The following is a 26,974-nucleotide window of genomic DNA, read 5'->3' as shown; positions in this document are numbered from 1 at the left end:
AAAGTATTGAACACATTTTTGCACTTATCGATAAAAATGGTGCATATCTGTGTTCATTCCTGTTTTTAAAATGTCTTCAATAACGCTATTGTTGCATTCACAAATAAGAAATAAAGTGCAGTTGTTTTATGTGAATTTATTAAACTACTTCTCATGTGAATGTATAATTGCTCGTGTTTTTTACTGGACAAGTGAATGTAAACTTTAATTGAACACGGATAATCTGTTTTCATCAAAACACATAGTTTGTATTGAATCTAAAGATACAAAGATATATGTTATAGTATTGATGTTTTTATGCGGAAATATTTTCATACATGATAAACGTAATGGTTGATTTTCGTTAATCTAGTTATACCGTTAATCTCGTTTTGTTCTAAGCGTGTGTATCCTTATGTAAGTTTTCTTTTTGTTAGTTTTTTAAAGAGGCTGTTTTCGGAGAAACTCCGAGCTATTGCCATAGCCAGCTCGTCGTCCGCCGTCCGCCGTAGGCGTCGTTCTAAAACCTTAACATTGGCCATAGCTTTTTAAATATTGAAGATAGCACCTTGATATTTTGCATTCATGTGTATCTCATGGAGCTGCACATTTTGAGTGGTAAAATTTCAAGGTGAACATCATCCTTCAAGGTATAGTGTCGAAAAAACAAAGTCAAGGAAAGTAATAAGCTTTAAATGGACATAGTTATCTGACCTGCCCACGTATATATTTTTGTTAAATTAATCAAAGCGGCGCAGTAGGCGGCATTGTGATTGCTAAACAACTGGTAGGTAAATCTGAAGCAGAAATACTAACTATTCTCAAAAATAAATTCCCTGAAAGAGAGGCTGAGCAACTCAACATCAAATTAACACCGCCCGTGCAACCATCACCAACGCCCGTTCAACCCACAAAACCAAAACAGGTCATGAACCCTCCTCTCACACAACAACAACAATCACAGCAAGCAAAAACCCACAACCAAACTATTAACGCAAACAACCCGGTCACCCCCAAACAACAACAACAACAAACACCACGACGCACACAACTCCAACGTCACTACTGGCAACCAAAAAACCATGAGAGCTCGCCTCTACACATCCATAGGAAAACCTTAATCTGAACCGGTACCGCCCGAATCCTATCATCATGCGACATAGCCATCACAGAAGGCAAGCGCTCGCGCCGCCGTTCCCGATATACTTCCGCCACGCGTACGGTTTATATTAATAGAACAACCCCTTAAGCTTGTACAATCTCCCAATACAAGCCCCTCAATGGCTACGACAGCACCAAATATTACTTCAAATCTTACCGTAATGTCGTGGAACGCCCGAGGTGTTGGCTGTCATGATACCAATAACAAATTGTATGAGCTCCAAAATTATGTAAATAATAATGAGATACATGTTGTATGCATCCAAGAAACAAACTTTAGAAGCAAAAATAAACAAGTTCAATTAAAAGGATACCAAGAACCCGTGAGATCAATAGAAGGAAAAAAGGCAACGGCCACGGGGGTAGCTATATATGTAAAATTGGGAATCCCATTTACTGAAATCAAGATTAACCAAGATTGCCCGATTGAGTCGTGTGCTATCACACTCTACCTCGATAAAAACCTGTCCTTTCGTATCCAATGTGTATACGCTCAAACTGTAGAAAATACTCTCAAAAACTACTCAATTTTTTTCACTCTTTAGACCATACACAAAACAATATTATCATTGGCGATTTTAACCTCAAACACCCTTGCTGGAACCCCGAGGGCGATCCACGATGTGATGATCATGCGGAAAATCTATTAAAATTACTAAATAACACAAGCCTCAATTTCTTAAACGACGGACAGGTCACGAGACTGGCCGACCGCGCCGGCCATTCTGACAGCGCGATCGATCTCGCCCTTATATCAGCTAAATTACAAGCGATAAGCGACTTCAATGTACTCGACAATTCATTTGGTAGCGACCATCTCCCTATCGTGGTGAATTTAAAACTGAAAATTGAACACACCCTTCCGTCAATACAACATAAGTGGAAAATCCATAAGGCTACACCTGATCAATGGAATAACTTTAAAGTTCAATGCAATAACGAATTTCTGCCCAACGAAGATAATACTGACTCTAACACTCACTTCCATTCCTATCTAAATAAACTCACGACAGCGCTAGACAATTCTATTCCCATAGCCAACAAAAACCCTAAAAAAATTAAACGCTCTGTACCTTGGTGGAACGAGGAATGTGAAACCGCTATTAAATACCGCGAAAAATGCAGGAAAAAATGCATCAGAATCAGAACGGGTCCCAAATATGAAAAACTTAAAGAAGCCCGCGCTACGGTAAAACAAGTAATTAAAAAAGCAAAACTAGATAGCTGGAAAGAGTTCTGTAACAATCTTTCGTATAAAACCACTAGCAAAGAACTTTGGTCTCAAGTACACCGTATGCAAGGCAGACCGCGTCCTATAACTCCGATATTCCGCATCAATAATGAAATACTTGTAACAAACGCCGATAAAGCTACGGCCTTAGTACACCACTACCAAACGGTAAGCAGCGACGAAGGCTACTCTCGAGCCTTCATTGCGCGAAAACCTAAAACTAAAAATGAATTTCCAGAATGGCTCGAATTTCATACACAGACCAAAACTCACAAATACAATTCGCCTTTTAGCTTATTCGAACTAGAAACAGTCTAACTGACTTGTAAAAATGGCGCGCCAGGTGATGATAATATACATTACAAAATACGGAAACAACTCCCTCTCTCTGCAAAACAAGAGCTCCTCGCCTTATACAATAAATCGTGGGCCGAAGGCACCCTCCCTGATGAATGGCATGAGGCAACAATTATACCGATCCTCAAACCTAATAAACCCAAAGAATCTCCAGCCTCATACCGGCCGATCTCGTTAACATCAACATTCACAAATCTAATACAAAAAATGATTAAACCCCGATTATGCGCTTATCTTGAAAAACACAACCTAATTTCGAAAAATCAATCAGGGTGTAGAGCTCACCACTCGTGCGAAGACCATATAGTGCGCCATGAAGCCGACATCAGAAGAGCTCAAAATCTAGGCCAATCGGTAGCAGCCGTTTTCTTAGATCTCACTGCCGCGTTCGATAAATTATGGAATGAACATGCGATTCTTATGCTACATACACTAGGTATAGAGGGCACCATGCTCAAATGGCTCGCAGCCTTCCTCACAACGCGGAAAATAAAAGTAAGACTACATGACGCGACTTCCGAAACGGTCGAGACAACAAACGGCTGCCCCCAGGGAAGTGTTCTCTCCCCCATATTATTCTCCGTTACAATGAACTCGCTAGAACGCACGATTCATAAGCATAATGCACAAAATAAAACAGGCCTAATTGATCTTTCCCTCTTTGTAGATGACAGTGCCATATGGACTACCTCATGGTCGCCTAAACTAGCAATTGATAAAATTCAAAACGCCCTGACTGCTATAGAAACTTGGAGTGCATCATACGGCTTTCAAATTAATCCCTCTAAACTCAAGCAATTGTTTTTTTCTAACCGCGCATCCAAAACAACTTCTAAAAAAATCACAGAACTTCCGCTATTAACACTATGTGGCGCTACGCTCCCGTACCTCGACAAAATTACTTTCCTAGGAATGACATTTGATAAATACCTAACATGGGAAGAACACATCCTCAAATTAACAGTGCGCTGCCAGAAAGATCTTAATTTTCTCAAATGCATCCAAAAAATAACTGGGGCACAGACAAGAAAGCACTGATGAGTATTTACAAAGCCACTATCTGGGCAAAGATAAATTACGGAAGCATAGCATATAACTCAGCCAGCGATAAACTACTTAAAAAGCTACAAGTTATCCAAAACACGGCACTCAAAATAATCACGGGCACACGTAAAACCACAAGCACCGTTCTTATCCATCTCGAGTGTGGAATGCTTGACCTGGACCATCAAAGGCAAATAAATCAAATGAAGTATTACGCGAGCACTAATCCTATGGAAAACAACCTACCGATCAACTCAAAGGTCACCGAAGACCCGGCCTACCGAAAACCTAAAAGTCGCATTGGAGACCCGTACGCGCAAAATGTCCGAGCGCTTAATTTATACTATAAAATTAACGAAATTGAACTCCAACCACCTACTTACTACAGCCTTAATGAAATAGTAAAACCTGAAATCGACTTTCATCTATCAACACTGATTAAAAAATCCGAAATCGACTCCAATAGCGCAACCATAGCCTTAAATTACATAAATAATACATACGGCGGGTATACACAGATTTTCACAGACGGTAGTAAAAACGAGGATTTAAAATTAGCCGGCGCTGCGTACGTAGTATACAACCCTCAAAATGCCATTATCCACCACAACAGATTAAAACTTAAAAAGAACTTTCCATATTTGCCTGCGAGCTAGCAATAATAAATGACGCAGTAAGGTGGCTTAACACGCTTAACACGCACGAACAGACAAACTACGCGATTTTAACCGACTCTCTTAGCGCATTGCAAGCACTACACGCAGGATCCTCGAAAACGCGACCAGATTTGATATACGCAGCTCTAAAAGGTATCACAAAACTGACTAATAAAAACATATCTCTTAAACTTATATGGATACCTAGTCATGTAGGCATCCCGGGCAATGAATACGCAGATAAACTTGCCAAGTTAGGATCCCAAGACGGCCTACTCTCTGAACTAAAACCCAGCGCACGCGAAATTATAGCCATTATAAACCAAAAAGCGTACAATGAACAGGACTACAAATGGTCAAAATACTGCACTGAGCATGATTTACCACTTATCACTAACCCCAGCCATAAGATCCATATCTATAGCACCATTAAGCAAGAAGATAGGGCATATACGCGTATGCGCTTAGGGGTGACTAGGTTACACGGTGATAGCTACGAAACTGTTCTGTGCCCCAAATGCAGTGTCCCAGACACCTTCGAACATTTATTCTTCATATGCCCTCAACACGCGGCCCAAAGACTAGAAATAAGTGCAGGTATAATAGCAGCATATAACAATATCTCTGTTAAAATTGATCGCCGTCTACTGTTAATGCCGCCGAACAAGATCGGATCCGTTATAAGACATGTTTTTAAATTTTTGCGAGATACGGGATATCTCAATAAAATATAAATACACTTATTACATCGCACATTAGAAAAACAATTAAAATACTCCGCTAAGCGAGCTTCCACTGCGTATGCCTTATTAAAATAAAATATAAATATTACAGGTTAAATACACAGCAATCTAGCAATCTAAATATTATAAATATTACAATATAAATACACTAGAGAAATTGCTTCCCTAACAACCTAAATATTAAACCGTAGACCCTCGTGACTGCTGAAAGCGGGAGTCCCGAGTGGGACGCCGCGGTGATGCGGGAGACGCCGCAAGAGAGAAAATATTATAATAGTATATATATCTATCGATTTATCCCAAGATTTTATACAGACATTATATATCCGTAACAATATCTCTTCGTCCCCATACTAATAGTAACTTAAGATTTAATTCCCATATATATTGCAATACAAACATAAATATGTACGGAAAGGACAATTTTTACTATTTTTTGCGTAATTCAATTATCTCCCTTGCAAAAACAAGATATAAGGCAATTCGCATTAAACGAACATTTATATGAACACCTTATTTCTGTACCAATAGCTATTTTTACTTAATACTAATAGTAATTTATTTTCCAACCCACCACTTAGAAAACAGACACAAATAAAAGGAAAAAAAAAGACTCATTTTGGAACATTAACGGCTTTAGAATTACCTCCCTTGCAATATAAAACATATATGGAAAATACCCCACAAACGCTCGAAACTTCAACCATTTAGCGTCACAAAATCATTCTGTTAAAATTAAGGCTAAAACTAGATTCATACCTGCACTTAATCTATAAAATAAAGCGATACAGTAGGGCATATTACCAAACCAGAATCATTCTTGCATAATTATCTTCCTTAGGCTTATCCGAAATAGCAAAAATATGCGTATAAACAAGTCGCGTAACTTTCAAAAGTGCGAATAAAGCGCGTCTCCGGTGCCGGACTAAAAACACATCTAGGTAACTACATAACATTTACCCTGTCTGCCGGACCCCGTCCGTGGACTATAGCCATAAAGGGGCCCTCTGGGCGGGCACGGATGACTGGTCACTTCTGTGTGTCAATGGGGCCGCTCGCCCGGGCCCGCACAGAGTGAACCTACGGTATTATCACGGCCTGAGCATAACGCGGATATGACAACCGACCTATAGTTACTCCGTCGCAGGGCATAGCCAACGGGTCACACCTGTGTGTCAGTGGGGCCCCCTGGTCTGTGCCCTGTGACGACGCCACGGATGGGCAAGGGCTGACAAGCTACACATTATAACCCAGTAAAACAACAACAACACTCTCTTAATAAAACGACGGAAGGGATTACGGTACCGAATATAACTGTCAACCAAATCATGAAATGTAGCGGCCGCCTGTCTCGTTAACAACCGCGACCGTAGAACATAAACGCAATTTAACCCTAAGGGCACGCTATCAGTATCAATGACGGATAGGTACGCTTGATAAAAATACAAACGAACATCTGTAACCACTATGTAACGATATGGACAAATCTAAAATCCCCCCCTTTGTAAACCAAAAAATCGGGCTAACAGTATCCGGGTTCCGCGAGACCCTCCCCCCCCCCCCCCCTGTGCTGGTCCTCGTTATTTTAAAATTTTTCCGCTGCACCCAGCACGCAGCAGCCGACGACGACGGTAGTGGGGTAAGCACGCAGACACTACACTTCCGCACAGAGACGGAAGCCGCATTAAGTGCGCACTCAGGTAACTCAATAGAGAAACCTTCAGTACAACCCCTTTAGATGTAGATATCACAACCATGTATTTTATATATGCATTATATTAAAAAATGTTGGATGGAGCGTGTCGGCTGGGGTGGTGAGGCGCCCCCCCCCCCCCTCGCACTGTGGCTCTGTCGACACGACCCACCCAAGATTACCAAAAAAAGAAAAGTGATGATAATAGTATATTTGTTTCTCAGTGTATAGATAGAATAACTTATTGCAGTCCATTTATTTACTAACCATTGTAATAGCCACAATAACACATAGAACTGCTGCCTCTGATATCATACTTAACCAGAACCAGTAAAGCGCTCACTCTCCTAATACCAAACTACCATGACCACAGTCCATCTCTTCTATCATCAAATAAATGATCTATTAAAAACAAAGTCTGGCCCACACAACACCACAGTGCCACAGGCAATCACCTCAGAAAAAGAAAGAAAATCTCGAAATTGTCTAAGCCCACAAAACAAAATAGTCATCTTGGTCCATTTACACACACTCAGTCCCTCTCTTCTATCATCTAGTACATGATCTGTCAAAAATCTAGTCTGACCCTCACAACAACATACAACCATTTCCCAAAATAGCAACAGAGAGAGCCCAAGCTACTATAAAATATGCCACAAGGCAGCAGATCTGTATATGTACCAATACTAACACTATATACTAATATGTCCTCAGCGAGAGACGCTACATACCGTCCCTCTTGAAAGATACTGAAAAGAATGACTGTTTGCAGTTCATTTGTACACTAACCATTATATGTTCCTATGTAGCCGGATCGAACCCTTAGCTCGACATACCCTAGACCAGACCACGATACTAACCTGGCATATTACACAAACACATAGGAATGCTGTCTTTGCTTTTATAACCAGAAACACTAACGTGTGCGCTCTCACTAATACCAAATTTACTCAAACTCAGCCTCTCTCTTCTTTCATCAAATAAATGACCTATCAAAACTAGTCTGGCCCTTACAGCACCACAGTCTCACAAGACACTTAACACATCAATAAGAAAGAATTTACAAAGAGATTGTCTGCCCCCCAACGAACTAGTCATCTCGGCCCAATCAAACAAACATAGTCCCCTTCTTCTATCATCAAATACATGATCTTTCAAAAACTAGCCTGCCCTTCGCAATGACATCCAAACTATATACCAACTAGCAACAGAGAGAGCCCACGTTACCGCAAGTTATGACACAAGACAGCAGAACTACACATGTATATAAGTACCAATACTAACACTATGTACTAATATGTCCTCCGCGAGGGACGTAAACGGGGATGCAGTGTATCGGTGCTATACACCGGGAACTTAAAAGAACCAGGGGCGCCTCTGGAATCGGGGCGTTTACTGTATCCTGCTCGAACCCCCACTAACACCTCTCATGGGGCGGAGAGCACAACAACCACACTTGGGTAAATGAAAGCTAGAATACAGGACATAATCTATAATACTATGAGTTTTACAAATTAATATCAAACATAAATAAATCATATGATATATCAACGGCGTTTTTAGATCATGTATTTACTTTACCTATCCAATTATAATAGCAAATACAACATAACTACAAAATTAATACATCCCAGCTTGATACATGGTCTGGATGTTTGGCAGGCGGGTAGGAAAGAACGATGGTGACTCTGGGTAGGGCTTTGGGGGGCTCCATGGTTGGTCACATCACAATCACATACCACACACTATACACAACCATACACAGATCACCACCAAGGAACCCGGAACACACGGGCGTGGCGCTCTCATACGCGCCACCCGTAATGAGTGGGGGTGTGAGAGCGATACGTGTGTGTGTTCCGGGTCTTACGTACCGGGTGGTGTTGGGATGTGGGTCGCGTTGAGTGTCTTGTATATTAGTAATGTGCGGGACATTCGGCGGGATCCGCACCTCATCACCACCTTTAGGTAGATAGCACATTAAGGTCTCATTGGCCAACGTGCACGGAACTCTTTTAAAAATTAAAGTATTTGGCGAATACCCGGGAAGCCGGGGTAAATTTGACCTACTTTGGCTCTAAAATTAATCTTTTTCCCCTGAGAGGTCACAGGGGCAGGTCGGGCTACCGTAACCTCGTGAAGAGGCCAGTAGGACCTGTAAATAAACTCTGAAACACACACAGGCGGCATTGTGTTTCTGACAAACACATTGTGGTTAAGGTCAAGGTCAAGGTCATCCTTTACGGTCTATGGTAACAATTACAGATTTAAAGGAAGTAATAAGCTTTAAAAAGGTAGAAAATTATTCAATATTGAACCAGCGGTATAATTTCAATCTTGCGGAAATGGAAAAACGTTTTCTACGCTGTTGAACTAGATGTTTAATTATTGTTTTGTACTTTTTCAAAAAATGCAAATAATTGTTTATTAATTTGATAAAACTGGGCATAATGCATGTGCGTAAAGTGCCGTCACAGGCTAATCAGGGACTACACTTTAAGCACAAGCATTATGCCCAGTTTTCTCATAACGCGACTCATTCAAGTACAGCGCTTGATTATTTGATGTTAATATTCGCGATAAAGGTTAATCAAGTTTATAATAAACGTTTTCTGACGAACATATTGAATCCTTATTGGTATTCTTAATATTGGGCGCATATCATAGCGGTAATGGTGTGAGCCGCGCTCTGCGAAAACTAGGCATAATTCATGTGTTGAAAGCGTCGTTTCAGCTTAGAGTTTGCAAACCACACATGCTAATCAGCCACTTTCCGCCTAAACTGGATTTTTAATATGAAGATACTTTTTTACAGCGAAAAATACCATTAACGCGATATGTATTGTATCTGATTAGCATGTGTGCGGACTGCACATGATAATATTGAAGGGCGCCTCACACACATACATTAATCCCCGTTTTCCCAGAACGCGTCTCGATATATATCTAGCTGTTTCGGAAGGTAGCCGCCAGTGTCAAACCGCGCCTACATTCGTTATCCCGCTCCAAAGATAAACGTCATAGCCCCCGTACATAAAGACGATTATATTTTGCGTTTGTGTAGAGTATCATTAGAGTTAGCGGTCACTGCGTATTTTGCACTGGAACACCTACCCCGAGTGTTATATCATACGTTTGTTTAACGAATTGTATTACGTTTAGCAGTCATCGTGTAAGATGCACTGACATACATACCGTGACTGCTATATTTTACGTGTGTTTCATGCAAAAAATGCAAATACAAGCCATCCCGCATTATGACTAATAACACCATCTGTGACTATGTGAATCTGTATGATAAAGTATAGTTCGCCAATATTAACGTGGCACTGACCTTTATGTTTGACAATATTTAGGTACCGATATTGAAGCGAGTTTAATCTGTTGAAGAGTACCTGAGTGAGTTCACTGTAACGGTCTCACTAAACAAATGCAAAACGCGCAAGAATACAACCAAATGACATATTGACCACGATCAATGAGTACAATGTTGAATAGATTGGTTGTTGTAATTGTTTGATTGTATTTTTGGTTGGACCTTTTTGTGTTACTTTTCATTTTCATAGAATACAGGGTCTACAATGCTACACCCGAATCGGTTAACATCTCTAATGATATTGATCACGTAAAGAATTATATTATGACCCATTAGCGGGAGTTGCATTATCAGGAAACAGCACATCAGTTTTCCGCTTGCGGGTCATTTGATATACCGAGTTACTGATCTGTAGCCTGCAGACTAAGAAAAATAGTTCCTTCAATACATATCGAATATCACTACTCATCCACATATTTCCTAGTGCAAACGACTTCTTAAAGGGACATGTTCAAAGATTGACGCATCGAAAACAAAATCGAATTTTAGTTGCGAATTCCTAAAAACAACTTTAGTATTTATATTGCGGATGATACTTGAAAATGCTGTCGTCAAAATATTGTTATATATTTATCAGTTGATTTTTATTAAACAACCATGAAGCATTGTTTACGTGAACAGATTGAACAGTTTGAAATGTTCTATGTTTTTTATGAAGATAACTGACAACACGACACAATATACCATACAGCCACTTAAGAAAAAGAAGAATGCTTTCCACAAGCATTCGGTTGCAAAAGTATTCAGATTGATATCCAGATAGATTTATCTCTTTTTGTATTTCGTTCGTATGGTTTATAATGGCTTGTAAAGACATTAAATGGAGTGCCTTTTTATGTACTCAAAAAACGTGATTTTAAACATTAAATGGCAGATATGCGCGGGGAAAAGAAATCTCTTAGGTTAAGACGCACATCCTAGATACTATTGATACATCAATAAATACTTATTGTCTGCGTTTTTAAGATATGAAGATTCAATAAACCTATGTTTAACAGACGCGGTCACATAATTATCTGCTGTATGTTATGCATGTATGTTTTTCAACGTCTTTTCAATAGTATCCCTTGTGAGCTAGGCAGCCTTTAGAAGATCTCCGTAGATATCAGGTACTCGTTGTACCAGGATAGCAGAGAATGTTACATACAAGCTGGGGCTAACGAAACAATCTGGCTTATATAAATAGGATTGACTTCTTTCTTACCTTGACATCGTATATCAACGGAATTACAAACATGAACAACAATAGCGTGAAAAATTGGATTCAGGCAAGCAAATAGTCGCCCCAAAACGAAATATGATATTCATTATTCAGACCTCAGGGTATGGGGTAAAAGATATAGCGTTGACTGCTTCGTATACCGGAGAAGGAGAAACACATAAGGTCTAATGGTCTCTTTACATCAAACATAAGGTCTAATGGTCTCTGTTCATCAAACATAGAGTCTAATGGTCTCTGTTTATTAAACATAAGGTCTAATGGTCTCTGTTCATCAAACATAAGGTCTAATGGTCTCTGTTCATCGAACATAGAGTCTAATGGTCTCTGTTTATCAAGCATAAGGTCTAATGGTCTCTGTTTATCAAACATAAGGTCTAATGGTCTCTGTTCATCAAACATAAGGTCTAATGGTGTCTGTTCATCAAACAGAAGGTCTAATGGTCTCTGTTCATCAAACATAGGGTATAATGGTCTCTGTTTATCAAACATAGGGTATAATGGTCTCTGTTTATCAGACATAAGGTCTAATGGTCTTTGTTCATCAAACATAATTTGTCAGTTGTTGTCAGTGTGCTGTTTGTGTGTTATTCAAAATCAGGAGGAAATTGATTCGGATCGGCTAATTTTCAAACCGGTTTTAATTCCCGATGCTTTGCATTGACCGTTCTAATACGGCGAGCCCTGTTAAATAAGTATATTTTTATGCTGCGTGTTATGTTATGAAAGTTGTTAATAAGAGTCGTGTTCTGATAAAACTGGGCTTAATGCATGTGCGTAAAGTGTCATCCCAGATTAGCCTGTGCAGTCCGCACAGGCTAATCAGGGACGACTCTTTCCGCTTTTATGGTATTTTTAGTTTCAAGGAAGTCCCTCCTTGCCGAAAATCAAGTTTAAGCGGAAAGTGTCGTCCCTTGTTAGCCTGTGCGGACTGCACAGGCTAATCTGGGACGAAACTTAACGCACATGCATTAAGCCCAGTTTTCTCAGAACGCGACTCACAAAATCAAGACAACTATCTCCTGATAGAGTTTCTGGATTCAAAAAATGATTCCTCCTTTTGTATAATGTCTACTATAAAGTTATAAAAAGAAAAAACATGTATGTGATATTTATCGAGATTTAAATTAAATAATGAACATATGGCATTCAAATAGTGTTACCCATGTCCAATACAATTTTAACCCATAAAATCGCATCCTGCTTCGACGACTATCCCATGGAGTGTTCCATTGGCATCAAGAGCTCTCTGATATAATAGAACGTTACCATGTAAACAGTTTTCATTTAGCGTTGTCCACTGTGACAGTTAACCATCCAAACGTAACGATGCATACACTTTAAAATCAATTTGAAATTTCCGCTCGCAACTTATATGAAGATAGTTTGAATATGGGGACCAAACATTAACCAATCTGCTTTCTCGTCTCTGTGCTTTTGCAAAACAATTCAACACCTCTAAAATATCATATACTTATTGATAATATAATTATGTAAATATTGAATAGTTCCTACTATTTTAATTAAAACTATTACATTTTTTTTATAGAGTATAGAACAATTATACGTCTCTTGGTATTGCATATGCACATTTAATTTTTAGTTTTGCAAACTAAGTAAACACATCCGCCGACCCTTGTCTACTAAATACTTCGAGTGTTGTGTCGGTGTAGACCACCGAACTTGTATATCAAGACAAACCGGTCAAGTCCTATATCCTTGTTCAATAAAATTCTAGCCGCCTGCGAAAGACATGTGGCCGTACAGCACTTACGTTGTTAACTATTTAAGGCCTACGTTGTTTTAATTCGGTTTTCACTAACAGCAATAAAATGTTGATTTTTCAAATAACAAAATGACAAAATGGAACATTTCAAACTTTGGAAGAATATTAAAAAATATTATAATTTTGATATGAATGCTTAACACAAAACTGTACATTTTGGGGAACACATAAATGCAGGTAGGTTTTAATCAAACACGATCGAGGACACGTTCTAGCGTCAATTGAAATAGTGGGACTTGAAAAAGCAAAACATGCATACTCCTGTAATAGCCTAAGTGCGAATGTCCGTTACTGGCTGTAAATGTAGGAAATGATTTATAAATTGATCACACTGATGTTCAGTTAAACCACTGCTTGTCTGTCCGTGCCTGTTAGTCCACAAATATGAGCAAGGCTGTGGTTTTCCTCTTCGTCATAGGTCTTATGATCTCCGTAGTGACAGGTAAGACTTGTGTTACAATTCATTCACTTAATTAGTGCTATAACCGCTACTGCTTCTGCTACTGCTATTGTTGCTACTACTGCTGTTACTGATTATTCTCTAGCTTCTATTAGTGCTACTTTTAAGACTCAATTTTCTTTTTTTGTTATATAAGTTTATATATGTCGAATATTGATAGAACGATTGTGGGGCGACATTTGTTAAAATCCGCTTTGACAACTGCTGGGCATCATATAAGCAACGTCATGCGAAAATGGGGTTTATGTCATATATGACCAGTGTGCGTTGTTTGGTTAGGAGCAAATCTGTCCGGTATAACGAGCAAGGCTCCGTGGTCTCATGAACAGACCACGGCAAGCGAAGCTCCTGGCCAGCCTGTCTATTCGCACACTATGAGTCGCGTTCTGAGAAAACTGGGCATAATGCATGTGCGTAAAGTGTCGTCCCAGATTATCCTGTGCAGTCCGCACAGGCTATGTGTAGTCCGCACAGGCTAATAAGGGACGACACTTTCCGCCTAAATTGGAATTATGCTAAGAAGAGACTTCATTTAAAGAAAAATTGTCATAAAAGCGGAAACTGTCGTCCCTGTTAGCCTGTGCGGATTGCACAGGATAATCTGACACGACACTTTACGCACATGCATTATGCCCAGTTTTCTCAGAACACGACTCGTATTGTCAGGAGCTTCGCTTGCGGCATATGTCATACGCGAGTCATATGATAATAGTTCTAGGCTTGCAAGAAATTAAACGAGTATCAATACAACAAAATGTTCATGCAGGTAATTTATGCTCGTGTACATAAGTGTAAACAACTCTATGAAATAATTACAATGTAAACAGTTTAATATCGACAAATGTAAATATATAAGGTCATACTGCCACTTTTCATCCTCACCAGCAATCCCCCTCCCCCACCCCGGCATTTTTAATACTGGCTAAAACCCGGCGTTGTTGATGTATTTTTAGCCTGGTGGTCGATGGATTCACCTCTTCGGTTTCCAGACGACTGTAACAGCGAAGCATTGCGGACCTTTGCGACCAACTGCGGGCTCTCGGAGCACTCCATGGTACGCAGTTAATATCTACGATGGACACATTTGTTTTGTTGTTGTTGAACGACCGATTTAACAACTTTTTTGATTATTGTTGCTTATCGATTTGTACGGGGCAAGTAGGAAATGTGAGGTCTAGATATTAAACGCTTTACGGTTTGTTTGAGTATACGCTTAAAATATAGACAAATGAGACATATAAAATGTTACATATGGGTCGTGCTTTGTAAAAAGGGGGTTTAGTGCATGTTCGTAAAGTTTCTTCCCAGATTAGCTTGTGCAGTCCACACAGGCTTATCAGTGACGATACTTTTCGCTTTTATGATATTTTTATTATAAAGAAATACTCTTCTTAGAGAAAATTCAGTTTCGGGGGAAAGTGTCGTCTCTGATTAGCCTGTGTGGACTGCACAGGCTAATCTGGGACGACACTTTATGCACATGTATTAAACCCCCTTTTCTTAAAGAGCAGCTCAACTTTAAAATTGCAAATTGACTTTTGCATGCGTGATAATATCTATTTGCAATAAGCTCTTATGGATTAGCAAATATCCCCTGTTTGTTGAACTAATACACGGCTCACGTCATAATAAGTATTTAACATCCATGACTTAAACGGACCATTTAACAGATTAGCAAATATCTCCTGTTTGTTGAACTAATACACGGCTCACGTCATAATAAGTATTTAACATCCATGACTTAAACGGACCATTTAACAGATTTTGGCATGTTCTGAAGTTTGTGAACTAATGCTTTAAATTCATGTAAACATCGGAACAAAAGAGTTTCAGTTAAAAACAAAAATTAACCCGTTTATGCCTAGCGTTCTGAAAAAATGACTTTGAAAACAGCGTAGACCCAGATGAGATGCCGCATGATGCGCCGTCTCATCTGGGTCAGCGCTGTTTGCTTAAATGAATTTCAGTAAGTAATATTCTAAATATAGAAATACATATACAAGACATCCCTAATGTTTGAAATAAATTGGTCCAATTTAGAAGGACAGGAGAGTCCACTAGGCATAAATTGGTTAAAATTAAAGAATGAAAAAAACGTTATCCACACCTGGGCTCGAACCACTGAGCCTTGGAGCGAATTCGGCCAATCGTTATGACGGGATAATGCACGTAATTAAAACTTTATATAGGTAATCCTTGTAATGTCACACGATTACACTATAATAAGGATAACAACAATATGATAACGATAACAACAGAACTTTCCTAATTATACAATCGTTTCGCCTTTGTAGCGCTTTAGAATTTTCAGGTTTTTAAATCGTCTAAAAGATGCATACAATTGATATTTTAGAGCATAACATATGTCCATTATTACTGTTTCCTTATAAAAAAACATAGCTTCAACAATAATTTGAAATTCTGAAACAATATTTTTATCAATTTTGTAAATTTATCAAAACGTGAACAGGTCCCATTAAATACAATCAATATTTGAATGATATAATCTTGCTATATCCACATTCCCAACGACAACTGTTAAAATATCCACAAAATATAACTGTGAACTTTTCTTTAAATGTATCATTTTTTTAAATATGACATATTAATTTTATATTAAAGACAAGATATTCAAAATTTCCTTTCGGCATCTTACAAATGATTTACACAACATTTTACATACATGTAGTTAAGAAATTTTAGCATGAAACATGAATGCGAGCATTTGTACGTTGTCTTGTATAAATTGCTATTAACCCATTTATGCCTAGCGTCTAGAAAAAAAGCCTTGGTAAAAAGCATAGACCCAGATGAGACGCCGCATCATGCGGCGTCTTATCTGGGTCTGCGCTTTTTGCTTAAAGGCATTTTTTATGAAATATTCTAAATATAAAAATAAATATACTAGACATCCCTAATATTTTGGAAATAAATTGATCCAATTTATAAGGATGGGCGAGTCCACTTGGTATAATAGGGAAGAAAAACAATAGTTCAAGTAAAGGGAGAATAGTACGAAATTATTATACATGTATTTACAGCCACACTTGGTGTACACATGGTTAAATGGTATAAACAATAAAATTGACAAGGTTTCAATGGTGATAACCGCATGAACTTGCTCTACGAACACCATGTTTAAATCGATACCTAGTTTTTAAGTATATGTTTCTTTGTTATCGACTGCAAATATGAACTCGTACGAAGGTCTGCTAAATGAAATATACCAGACAACTTTTTGAGGGTTTCTCATTTTTGTTTTTTCTATTGACAGCTTAGTTGTTAAGAACAGAAAAATGTTCTTTTCAATATGGATGACAAATCACGCTCAACGTGGCATTTTCGAATACTAATAGACCATACCTGTGTACTTATGTCCATAGATACATGATCAACTCTGGCTATTATTCTCGATAGATTAAAGTATAAACAAAAATGATGACAGAATTGCATATGCCAGCGTTGACAGGAGATGCTTTACGGACGGAGTCGATGGAGAGGACAGTTTCTCACAAGGGAAACGAGGATAGAGTATGCAGGGAGTTGTAAACGTTTTAATGAAGAATGGCGTATCTGATACTGACATCGAATGGCTGGCGTCTGGACCTCCCAGATCTTCACAGTACGATGTGTCCTTCAAGACAGAAGATAAGTGTATCTCGTTTTTGAATAAAATACAAATGCAAGCATCGTTGTCTCACCAAGGAGTACAATACAGATTTGTTAAGTACGGAAAGCAAATTGTATCATGTGGAATTGAAAATAGGGATGCGTGTGGTCACGGTGGAGTGTGACAGAGTTCAGCAGGAGTCCATTCCACACATAATTCAATTTGAGTGTGGCACAAAGGCCTTGATTACCATGAGGGGACGGAAGCCCCTTTTCCTCTATTGCCTTGAGGTTGGGCACGTCCGCAACACTTTCCCCAAAAATATCAATGCCATTTTTAAGAAAACGTAAGTGTTTCAGAAAACAACAAGGACACAACACCATAGAAAAAGACAGACGGAGAGAAACGGACAGATGGTGAGAAACAAAAGGAAACAGAAGAGCATACAGACCAACCAGAACAGACGAATATTGATGACGAGGGGTTTGAGACGGTGGGGAGTAAGAAGAAAGGAAAGAGCCAGGGAAGAAAGAAAAATGGAGAGAAGATACAAGAAATGGAAGTAGAAACAGAGGTAAGGGGCTCAACAAGAGGGAGGAAAGCAGATAGCAATGAAGACATGACCCCTATGCCTAAGAACAAGTTCAAAGTTTTAGATATAGACCCAGATGATTTGGAGGAACACCCACTAGTGATTGATTTAGATTCCCAAGATCTTGTAATGACCCCTGCTGAATAAACTCCCTTTATACAAAAAATATTCACAATTTCATAAACCTCTATTTACAAATACCAATTACTGTTAACACTCAATTTTTTATATTACCTAGTGTAAATAGTTCAATTGTATGTATATTTATCATTATATTTTATGTCTTAAAATATCATGTTGGCTTATATACCGAGCACACAGACAATTTGTGTGACCGATATATTAGCATATTTAACATTTCATGTCTTCACATTGTATATAGTATACTTTTTGTAATAAAATATAGCATATGTATAAATAAAATCTATGTAAATAGTACGTATATATATATATGCAATTAAAAACTATTACTTTAAAATCTTATATAACAAAAATGCATTTTTTATTTTATATAAACGTATAAAGAGAGTTCATATGCCTGTGTGTGTAAAAACTTTTTTCCTGTTATATATACTCAATCCATATCTATTATAAAACACCTTTTTTAAACACAATACTCAGCAACAATATATCTTTAATCTTTTTCCAATATCCTCGTGGTAAATTTCAGCGAATCTATCTGTTTCCAAATTACTTCGGTACGTAGTATATTCATTACAGCGAGTACAAAATCGTTGGCCTAGTCTCTTTTCTACCGGGTTTAAATCTTTTAAACACTATTATCGGTTTTTCAATCCTATCACTAAATCATGGACGTCGCACTTTTTTCTTTTAACTACAACCTGAGTTATAAACTAGAACATGGAGTTAAACATAGAAACTATAAATATTAACGGATTTCGATCCAAACAAAAACAAACCTTCATTAAATATTACATTTTAATTAATAAAACAAAATATATTATGCATACACGAAACCCATGTAGATGATTACAAAATGTCGAAACAAATAGAAAATTTAATGTCTGTATTGCATAGCAATGGGGCTTAAAAATAATGTACCGAAAACATTAATTTGTTTAATCGGAATTCCTTTTTTCATACATTTATACCAAAACCAAAACATCCAATGCCGGATCGGTACGTATAGACTACGTGTAGACACATTTTAACACTATTGTTCCGACACTTAAGACATAGGTTAATGTTAAACTTTACCCAAAGTACAATTTACAGTAGGATGCATGGAATCAATTATCTACGCGGCAGAACAAATAAAATCCCCGAGTACACTGACACTTACTGCTGGTCGTCAGCACAATATTCAGGTAGTTCAAGACATAGGCCCAACATAACATCCCCTGCTGGAAGTGCCCTGTCAATATCTACTGGTTCTCCTGTAAAAACCACATATACATGAGTCGCACTCTGAGAAAACGGGGTTAAATGCATGTGCGTAGAGTGTCGACAGTTTCTACTGTTATTAAATCGCTCGTTTAGATAAAATCTCTTCTGAACAAAGCTCGAGTTGAGGCGGAGTGTGTCGTCCCTGATAAGCATGTGCGTACTGCACTGGCTAATATTTGACGACACTGTAAGAACACGCATTAAACTCGCTTTTCACAGAGCAAGTCTCAAAGTATGCACTGGTAGTTATTATAAAGTAGTTGGACTGCGTGCATAATTGTGTATACATTTTTTTATTTCGAAATGTTTATCGTATCAAATGTACATGACATACCCATTTACTGTCGCTTGTATGTATACAGAAACTGTATCTATATGATATTCACTGTATACAATACATATATACAATACATGTTTTGTCGGATCCAAGATTTGCAGAAACGATATATGCGCTTTATAATATCGGCACGAAATTTAAAAAAGCATGATTTTACATTCAATCAAAAGTCAAGTAAAGTTGAAAGGCTGTTTGATGCTTTAATTATGATGGCTCATACACTGATGCCAATTACCTAAAAAATTGTTCTTACAATCCAGTTTTTGTAGGATTTCTCATCTTCGCTGAATACTGTAACCCAACGAATACATCTTGGTACTTCTGAGATATTCACACCGCTGCGCAATACAAGCAGGATCCTCAATCTGCCGTCATCAACATCGGCAGTCAGGCATTTTATGAGATTGAAAGAAAGCAGTTCGCTTTTCAGCGATTCTTTCGATACAATAACTATTATCCATCCTTCTCGATTGTCACCATCTGAGAGCAGGAATCTTCCTGGTGTGTTTTCATGTCGTATGATGTTCATATGATGTTTTTGTAGCTCTTTTTCGATCTCTTCACAAGAATCTCCATCAATATCAAAACATGATATGTAAATACTCATCTGAAAAATTTGAGAAGTAAATAGATTAGATTGAACACATGTACATGTTGCTATAATGACTAACCTTATGCTGTCATCAAACACTGACTAGTGTTTACAAATATCATTCACGTATGGATACGTAATTTAATTTAATCTAAATTTAAATATTTGATGAATACTAAAAATGAAAAGCAGGTATTTGTTTTAAGGGACAATAACTCATTACATATTTCTTATTCTTATGTTGGCGAGAATGCGTTCTAATCCTCTCCATTTAATATATTTGAAGGTACTTTGAAGGTACATTGCCAGACTAATGTCCGTTCTTTGAATGTATCGGGCCAGGCATTCAAATGCTCCAGTACTATATGTGCATACATTATACAGTATCGATTAGTATGCAGATGCTAGTAAACTTATTCTTGTTGTGCACTTACCCTTTTAAAATCGGACAAAACTCCAGCTTATTAGAGAAGTTTCTGCCCCAGTCTTCTTGGTATTGTTTGCCGTCGCTGCCTTAAACAACGCGACAGGAATATCGTTTTCATCTAAAAAATGAATTGCATTTTATCAGCTTAATAAGTATCAAGTAATTGTTCTTGAAAACGTCTATAAATATTTGATTATACATGTAACAGGTATTGTCTTATTAAGCTTATACCGAGCCAATTATCCAATCGATGTCTCTGCAACATCTCCCCGTAATGCGGGCAAATGCGACATGGAGTATAAATATCTAGCCCTATATTGTTTATATTTGCATGCCGATGTGCATGTTCTGACATAATAAAGAAACGTTAGATACCTTCACATGGAACGATTTCCAAGAAGTCACCTCATCCTTTCGCATCGATTATCTGCTGGTATGATTGACAGAAACGCTGGTGCTCGAGAGCGACATTTATTTTCCCAAGGTGCTGCTTTGCAAGATTTGATATTGCAGTTATCGTAGTTGGTACCTGGGCACAAACGTACAACTCGTTCTGAAAAAATGGCAGACGATTAAATCAAGAATTCGAGTGGTCAATCGAACACCGGAAAAATTGTACGCACTTGTCAGGAATGTTTACGGATTATTACAACATAATACGTGTAATTGTTACAATAAACGGTACCAAAATTTCATCGAAGTCGCTGATAATTAAAGCCACACATCTTATTTGGCATGGTAAATTTAAGTATAGATAAGAAACATATTTTATATATGCCAATTAAAATATATTTGGTAGTTACAAGGTAGAAATCCGTCTTTTGCGCTTTAAAACTTAAAAATAATCGCGTTTGTAGAAATGGACATATACGTATAGAAATCCTTATTTCGGTTTTAAAAGTGGTACCGTTTGAAAAATAATAAATTACTTGCTTACTAAGCTATAGATTTAACGACAATTTTGCACAATATCAAATTGCATCTATGTGTATTGATTAACATGTATTTCATTTCAAGGTCAGAGGCTTTAAAATACACAAAATGAACTATTTAAGCATACATCGCACTGGGTTGTGAAAACCATATTTAAAATACAAAATATAATGAATGTGCCAGCATTCTAAAATCTTCGTAATAGTTGTGTGTATGCTCTACGTGTTTATATATTATACATGATACCAGTAAGCACAAACATGTTCACAATTCAAAAAATGGAAAAACTGTTTAACTCGATTTTATGAAAATTGAGTTTTCTATTTGTGATCGGATTTAATTGTTTTAATCCGTACACCCTATTTATGACAGTATATACTTACGTTCGCGTGCTTTATCTGGTTGATGGTAACAACATAATCTTTGTGTTTTTACCCGCATGTATTCTCTTAAACTCAAATGTATCCACATTCGAAATAACAATGCCTGATGCCGAATTTGACGGAAGCTGCTGTGGGACAGCGCAGATTTTTGGTACAGCCAACAGAAAATTTCCAATCAGTAGTTTTTTGTTCTTTTCTGTAACCATCGCATTTCTCCAACCAATTCTTGTTCTTTGCAAAAGAAAATAAATACACATATAACGATAAAGTTCAATTAATAGTGTCATTATATTACCAATCGGCACGAGTATTCCAAATTTTGAACGAACGCTATTTTTACAGAACATTAACAATACCATGCTTCGCTCGTTACTGTTGTCCTTTTCCCTTTATGCACGATCATATACACATTGAATTTATTCAACTATACTATTTTGTTAACATTTAAATACAGCTAAAGAGAAGTTGATAACATACAATGCTGGACTTATATTGGCTAAACAAGAACATCATACAAAGATCTATAATTCTGCCAAAAAAACTAATTTAAGCTATAATTACTTTCTTCAAGATCATCTTCACACAAAAGTCATTCATTATGTAAAGTATGAGATCCACCTAGTGAAAGAGGAGTTACAAACACATGCGTCAAATGACCATAATATTCTATAATTGTTAAATAGGCTTTACTTATGAAAAATAGTGCTGCTGCAAAAATTCCGATTTGAACGATCATCAAAATATAAAGGTCATACAAGATGGACACTTTTTGCAAGACCCACCAAGCAATAAAAGGGATTGAATAGTAATGCAAAAAAGACCCTATCCTTCCAAACCTTCTCGCAGATAAATGTATTCCTTTACAAACATCTCCACATTGAGGTCATTTAACTGTAAAGTTTTGAGGGAAAATAATCGAATAATAGACAGGAGGCCTAATCTCAAGCTAAAGGGGACTATATATTATAAAGTGGAAACAAGAAAAAGCGCCACAATTTAGAAAAAAAACTGGTTTGCAGTCAAATGCCTTTCTTTACGATCATCAAAACGATAGTCATTTTATTGTGATAATTTGAGCAAGAGTCAACCAATATTTCGGAACAACTGACGCACGGGCGGTCGGAAAAGAACAATGCTTATTAATTGCCAATCATTGAATTTCATTTCTTTAATGGTGGCCTTATTTCAATCGCCCACCTGGTATAATTTTCAAAGCAAATCAAATTATGCCGGTAGCTGCAAGACAGTTGTAAACAGTTACACATCGAAAGGCTGAATCTGGAACTTGGACCTGAGTTTTTTACGAAATATTTAAATGTAAACGCGAGATAACCTCATGCATATCTCATCGTGTTCCATTTTTCAAACTGTAGCACGACTCATACTGACACGTGCCTTCTTATATCTAAAGAATCAGTACGCCTCACGAATATGCGCCACTTGGTTTAAACATATTTATTCTAGAATGTGTGTACACCTTCCTTATAATATCCGATTAGTCGTTATGTCACATCCGTCATAATTCCCCATGACCTATGAATTCGAATCAATACTAATGTATAATATCTCATAATTAAACATGAATTATAATTTCCCATTACTCATAACGTCGAATTACTTATATGAAAAACTCCTTTTAAGCGAGGATGCAACAGGTTACTCATACATTAACCGACTAACATATCACTATAATTAATGTATTAACCGATGTTCTGAACATCTGCAAAATGTTTAAATGTTCAAAATATTCATAGCAAGTCATACAGCGTGAACATGAACTGCCTTTAACAACTTATGCCATGTGTGATTGATAACGTTGGTACATAAGCGACCATTTCATGTTTGTGATATTAATGTTTTATTAATAAAGTAACTTCATGTGAAAGGCTTTTGAATGTTTGATAAGTTTCGCATGCAATTTTCCTGTGTAAAAGCAAATAGATACAAATTACCGGAAAACAGTGTACAATACAATCTTTTTATTTTTTGTGGGGAGGGCGCGTACGTTTGCATCCTATACCTGCCAGCATAGTTCGAATGTTTTTCGTGTTTTGTTCGTGTATTTGTTGACGTTTTGAATGCAATTGCTGAAATAATCTTTGTGTTTCCTTCCAATACAGACCAACGTGAAGTGCTGTTTTAAAATTGATTTACTTTTAGTAATGGATTTCTAAATTGATTAAAAATTGTTTCATACGGTAGTGGTGTCATCTTTAACGACCTACTTTACGAATGCAAATATAAAATTGTGATAAGTAAAAATTACTTGAACTTGTTAATATTGAAGCTAATTAAGATCATAATTATTGATACAATTGATATTTCGAAACACTTTGACGAGCAATATATATCGAAGATTCGTTAACAAAACATCAAATACCAAGACCAACATCAAGTAATCAGACCAAAGTCTCTATAGCTTTTTTGGGTCAATCAGATCTAGGTGTAATACAGTATTGTTTTGTTCTGTTCTGATTGTTATCAGAAGTTAATTGTACGTCTCAATTATAGCGTATAGCCCCACTCCACACACATCACCGGATAAATTTGTCCCTCCACAAAGACATAGCGAGTACTGACCATTAAGAAAAGACAACTTAGGTACTGGTTTATGGAAGTTCAACTTTGCTTAATGACATATTATTGATACCCGTTTTCGGAATGGAATATTGATTGAAGACAAGTAGGCAAAAGCGTTATTTGGCGGCATGTATTGCACTAGACATGAAGTTAATGTAATTTCTTTCACAACAATGCATTTAATTTACTAAAACAATTTTTATGTTAACCTGTCAAAGATCGATAGTATGTTCAACGGTCAATATGTTTCATCTCCTCTTATAATGTCCCATGAATCGTTATGCCTCATGGCTCATAGTGTCACATTAATTATAAAGACCGATTAATCGTATTGTCCCATGACGAATTAGTCACCATGCCTCATTATGTCGCATATGCACACGATGTAAAAATGACTCATAGTTTATCATGACTTATAGTGCCACATGACTAATATTTGATAATGACTTATAATGTCACATGACTCATTGTTTTTCATGCCTTATAATGCCACATTACTCATAGTTTTTCATACCTTGAAATGTCACATGAATCATAGTATATCTTGCCTTATAATGTCAAATGAATGATACTTTATCATGCCTTATAATGTCAAATTACTCATAGTTTATCATGCCTTATAATGTCACATGACTCATAGTTTGTCATGCATTATAATGTCACATGACTCATAGTTTATCACGCCCTATAATGCCAAATGACTCATAGTTTATCACGCTTTATAATGTCACATGTCTCATAGTTTATCATGACATATACCGTCGCATGGCTGAGGTTAATAAAGCCTTATACTGTCACATGATTGATAGTTTATCATACCGTATAATGTCACATTAATCATGGTATATCTTGTCTTAAACTCTCAGATTACTCTTAGTTTGTCATACCTTTTAAATCTCATTACTCATATATTAACCATGGATATATTTCATTGAGCCTCATAATGTCTCATTGGTTATAATGCCCAAGGACTGATAAGCATTCATACCGCATTATGCGCAATAAAACACCATATAAGTTGACTCAAAATGTCTAGTTAGCCTTGTGCAACAAACATTGTGTTATTGGCAAATGTAGTTATTTGACTTTGCAGTATTTTTAATGTTAAAGAATATGTAAGACTTGGAGATTTAACAACATTAGGCCATACCGCAATCTTGAACAGGTAAACTTTTGAAAACATTGATAGTGTAAACATATGACAGACATGGCCATTGTGACTTATCCTTTTCAAATTTATTATTCGAAATCGTAATACTAGTTATTTGAAAATTTTAACCAAAGATATAAACTACGGAATACATGAAAAGGTACAAAATGCATGCGGCAAAACGACTTTACCTTCAGCAACATAGCACATGTAACCGGATAAGTGGGAATGGACCAAGCCAAGATGCAAGTTTCCCGCTGGTAATTCCTCGTCCAAACACACTGGAGCTGAAACAATAATATTATATTTGGTTAGACCGCAAACACAATTACCACCTGTTATTAAATTGTATTCAAGTGTCAGGCCAAATAAAAAATTAAAATATATTATTAAGTCATATTCAAAACACATACTTTTATGATTCAAAAAAGGAGTTTTGTTTACGATTTTTAACAATTCGCAGGATGAGTAAAACCATGTGAAAATTGGTGAAAAGATATGTGTGTTGCCAATTTCAAGATAATAACATTATCAGCATTACACAATATTACATGGTTCATTTTAATGCGTTCAGTCCATTTATAATAATGTATATTTAGGATTCCATCATAAAAAGGTTCATAACATGTTCAAAAGAAGTATCAATCGTTTGGCTCTATTTATGTTAAAAAACATTTACAACGGTTACGTTAAGCAACTTGACATCGGGAACGTTTGCTGATTATTTTAAACATAAGGTATGAATTATAAGGTCATACTAACTTTTCAGTTGTTTGAGAAGCCTTTCATGTGATTTTCCACAATTATGTTTTCTAAGGCAGACAAAACTGCAAAAGTGAACCATCCTTTTGAAGCAGATTGATCTGTTATAAGAATTATTATTCTGTCATAACGATTAATTGAATTGTGAATGTTATTCATAACTTCGGTTCCAGGTATTCTTATTTCATGGTCAGTTTGACATGTGTATCCACCATTCTTTTCAATGAAGAACCTCAATTTGTCTGCCTCTGTTTTAGACGCTTCGTTTGCGCCTTCACTGTCATAAAATATAATCGCCTTTGCATTATTTCCACCGGACGCCATAATTACACATACATGTTTTAACAAATAGATTTAAATGTCAGGAGCATATATATTGAAATCAATTCAGATGAAAAATATTCCAGATTTAAATTCAATATAAATAATCCTTATATCCAGTCCAAATTACGATACCAATATATTAAATTTCGATTTTATTTGATTAAAATCAGTT

The 26,974-nt window shown here is 36.9% G+C and overlaps 2 protein-coding genes and 1 long non-coding RNA gene across 17 annotated transcripts in view; 2 read left to right on the top strand and 1 right to left on the bottom strand.

Annotated features, from left to right (window-relative positions):
* Nucleotides 1–26,974, top strand: part of LOC127857086 (uncharacterized) — a 96,781-nt gene that overhangs the window by 51,959 nt on the left and 17,848 nt on the right. The gene's annotated exons all lie outside the window — the stretch shown is intronic.
* LOC127857094 (uncharacterized) overlaps nt 13,571–26,974 on the top strand; it is a 38,459-nt gene continuing 25,055 nt past the window's right edge. Inside the window, exon 1 of the mRNA XM_052393458.1 lies at nt 13,571–13,687. Coding sequence (XP_052249418.1) covers nt 13,630–13,687 — 58 coding nt within the window. The 5' untranslated portion in view covers nt 13,571–13,629. The remainder of the gene's footprint in view (nt 13,688–26,974) is intronic.
* LOC127857100 (uncharacterized) overlaps nt 19,705–26,974 on the bottom strand; it is a 54,157-nt gene continuing 46,887 nt past the window's right edge. For 2 of the 5 annotated variants that reach the window (XR_008038334.1, XR_008038331.1), the window contains 2 exons: nt 20,678–20,788; nt 19,705–20,258 (listed from right to left, as the gene is read on the bottom strand). This is a non-coding gene — a long non-coding RNA (uncharacterized LOC127857100). Of the gene's footprint in view, nt 20,259–20,677; nt 20,789–21,045; nt 21,224–21,986; nt 22,218–25,907; nt 26,004–26,974 lie in introns of all 5 variants that reach the window. The other 3 variants (XR_008038335.1, XR_008038333.1, XR_008038332.1) reach the window with 3 other exon arrangements.

This window comes from Dreissena polymorpha, chromosome 14 (genome assembly GCF_020536995.1).
Source record: "Dreissena polymorpha isolate Duluth1 chromosome 14, UMN_Dpol_1.0, whole genome shotgun sequence".
Taxonomy (NCBI): Eukaryota; Metazoa; Mollusca; class Bivalvia; order Myida; family Dreissenidae; genus Dreissena; species Dreissena polymorpha.
This window is presented reverse-complemented; position numbering and strand designations above follow the sequence as displayed.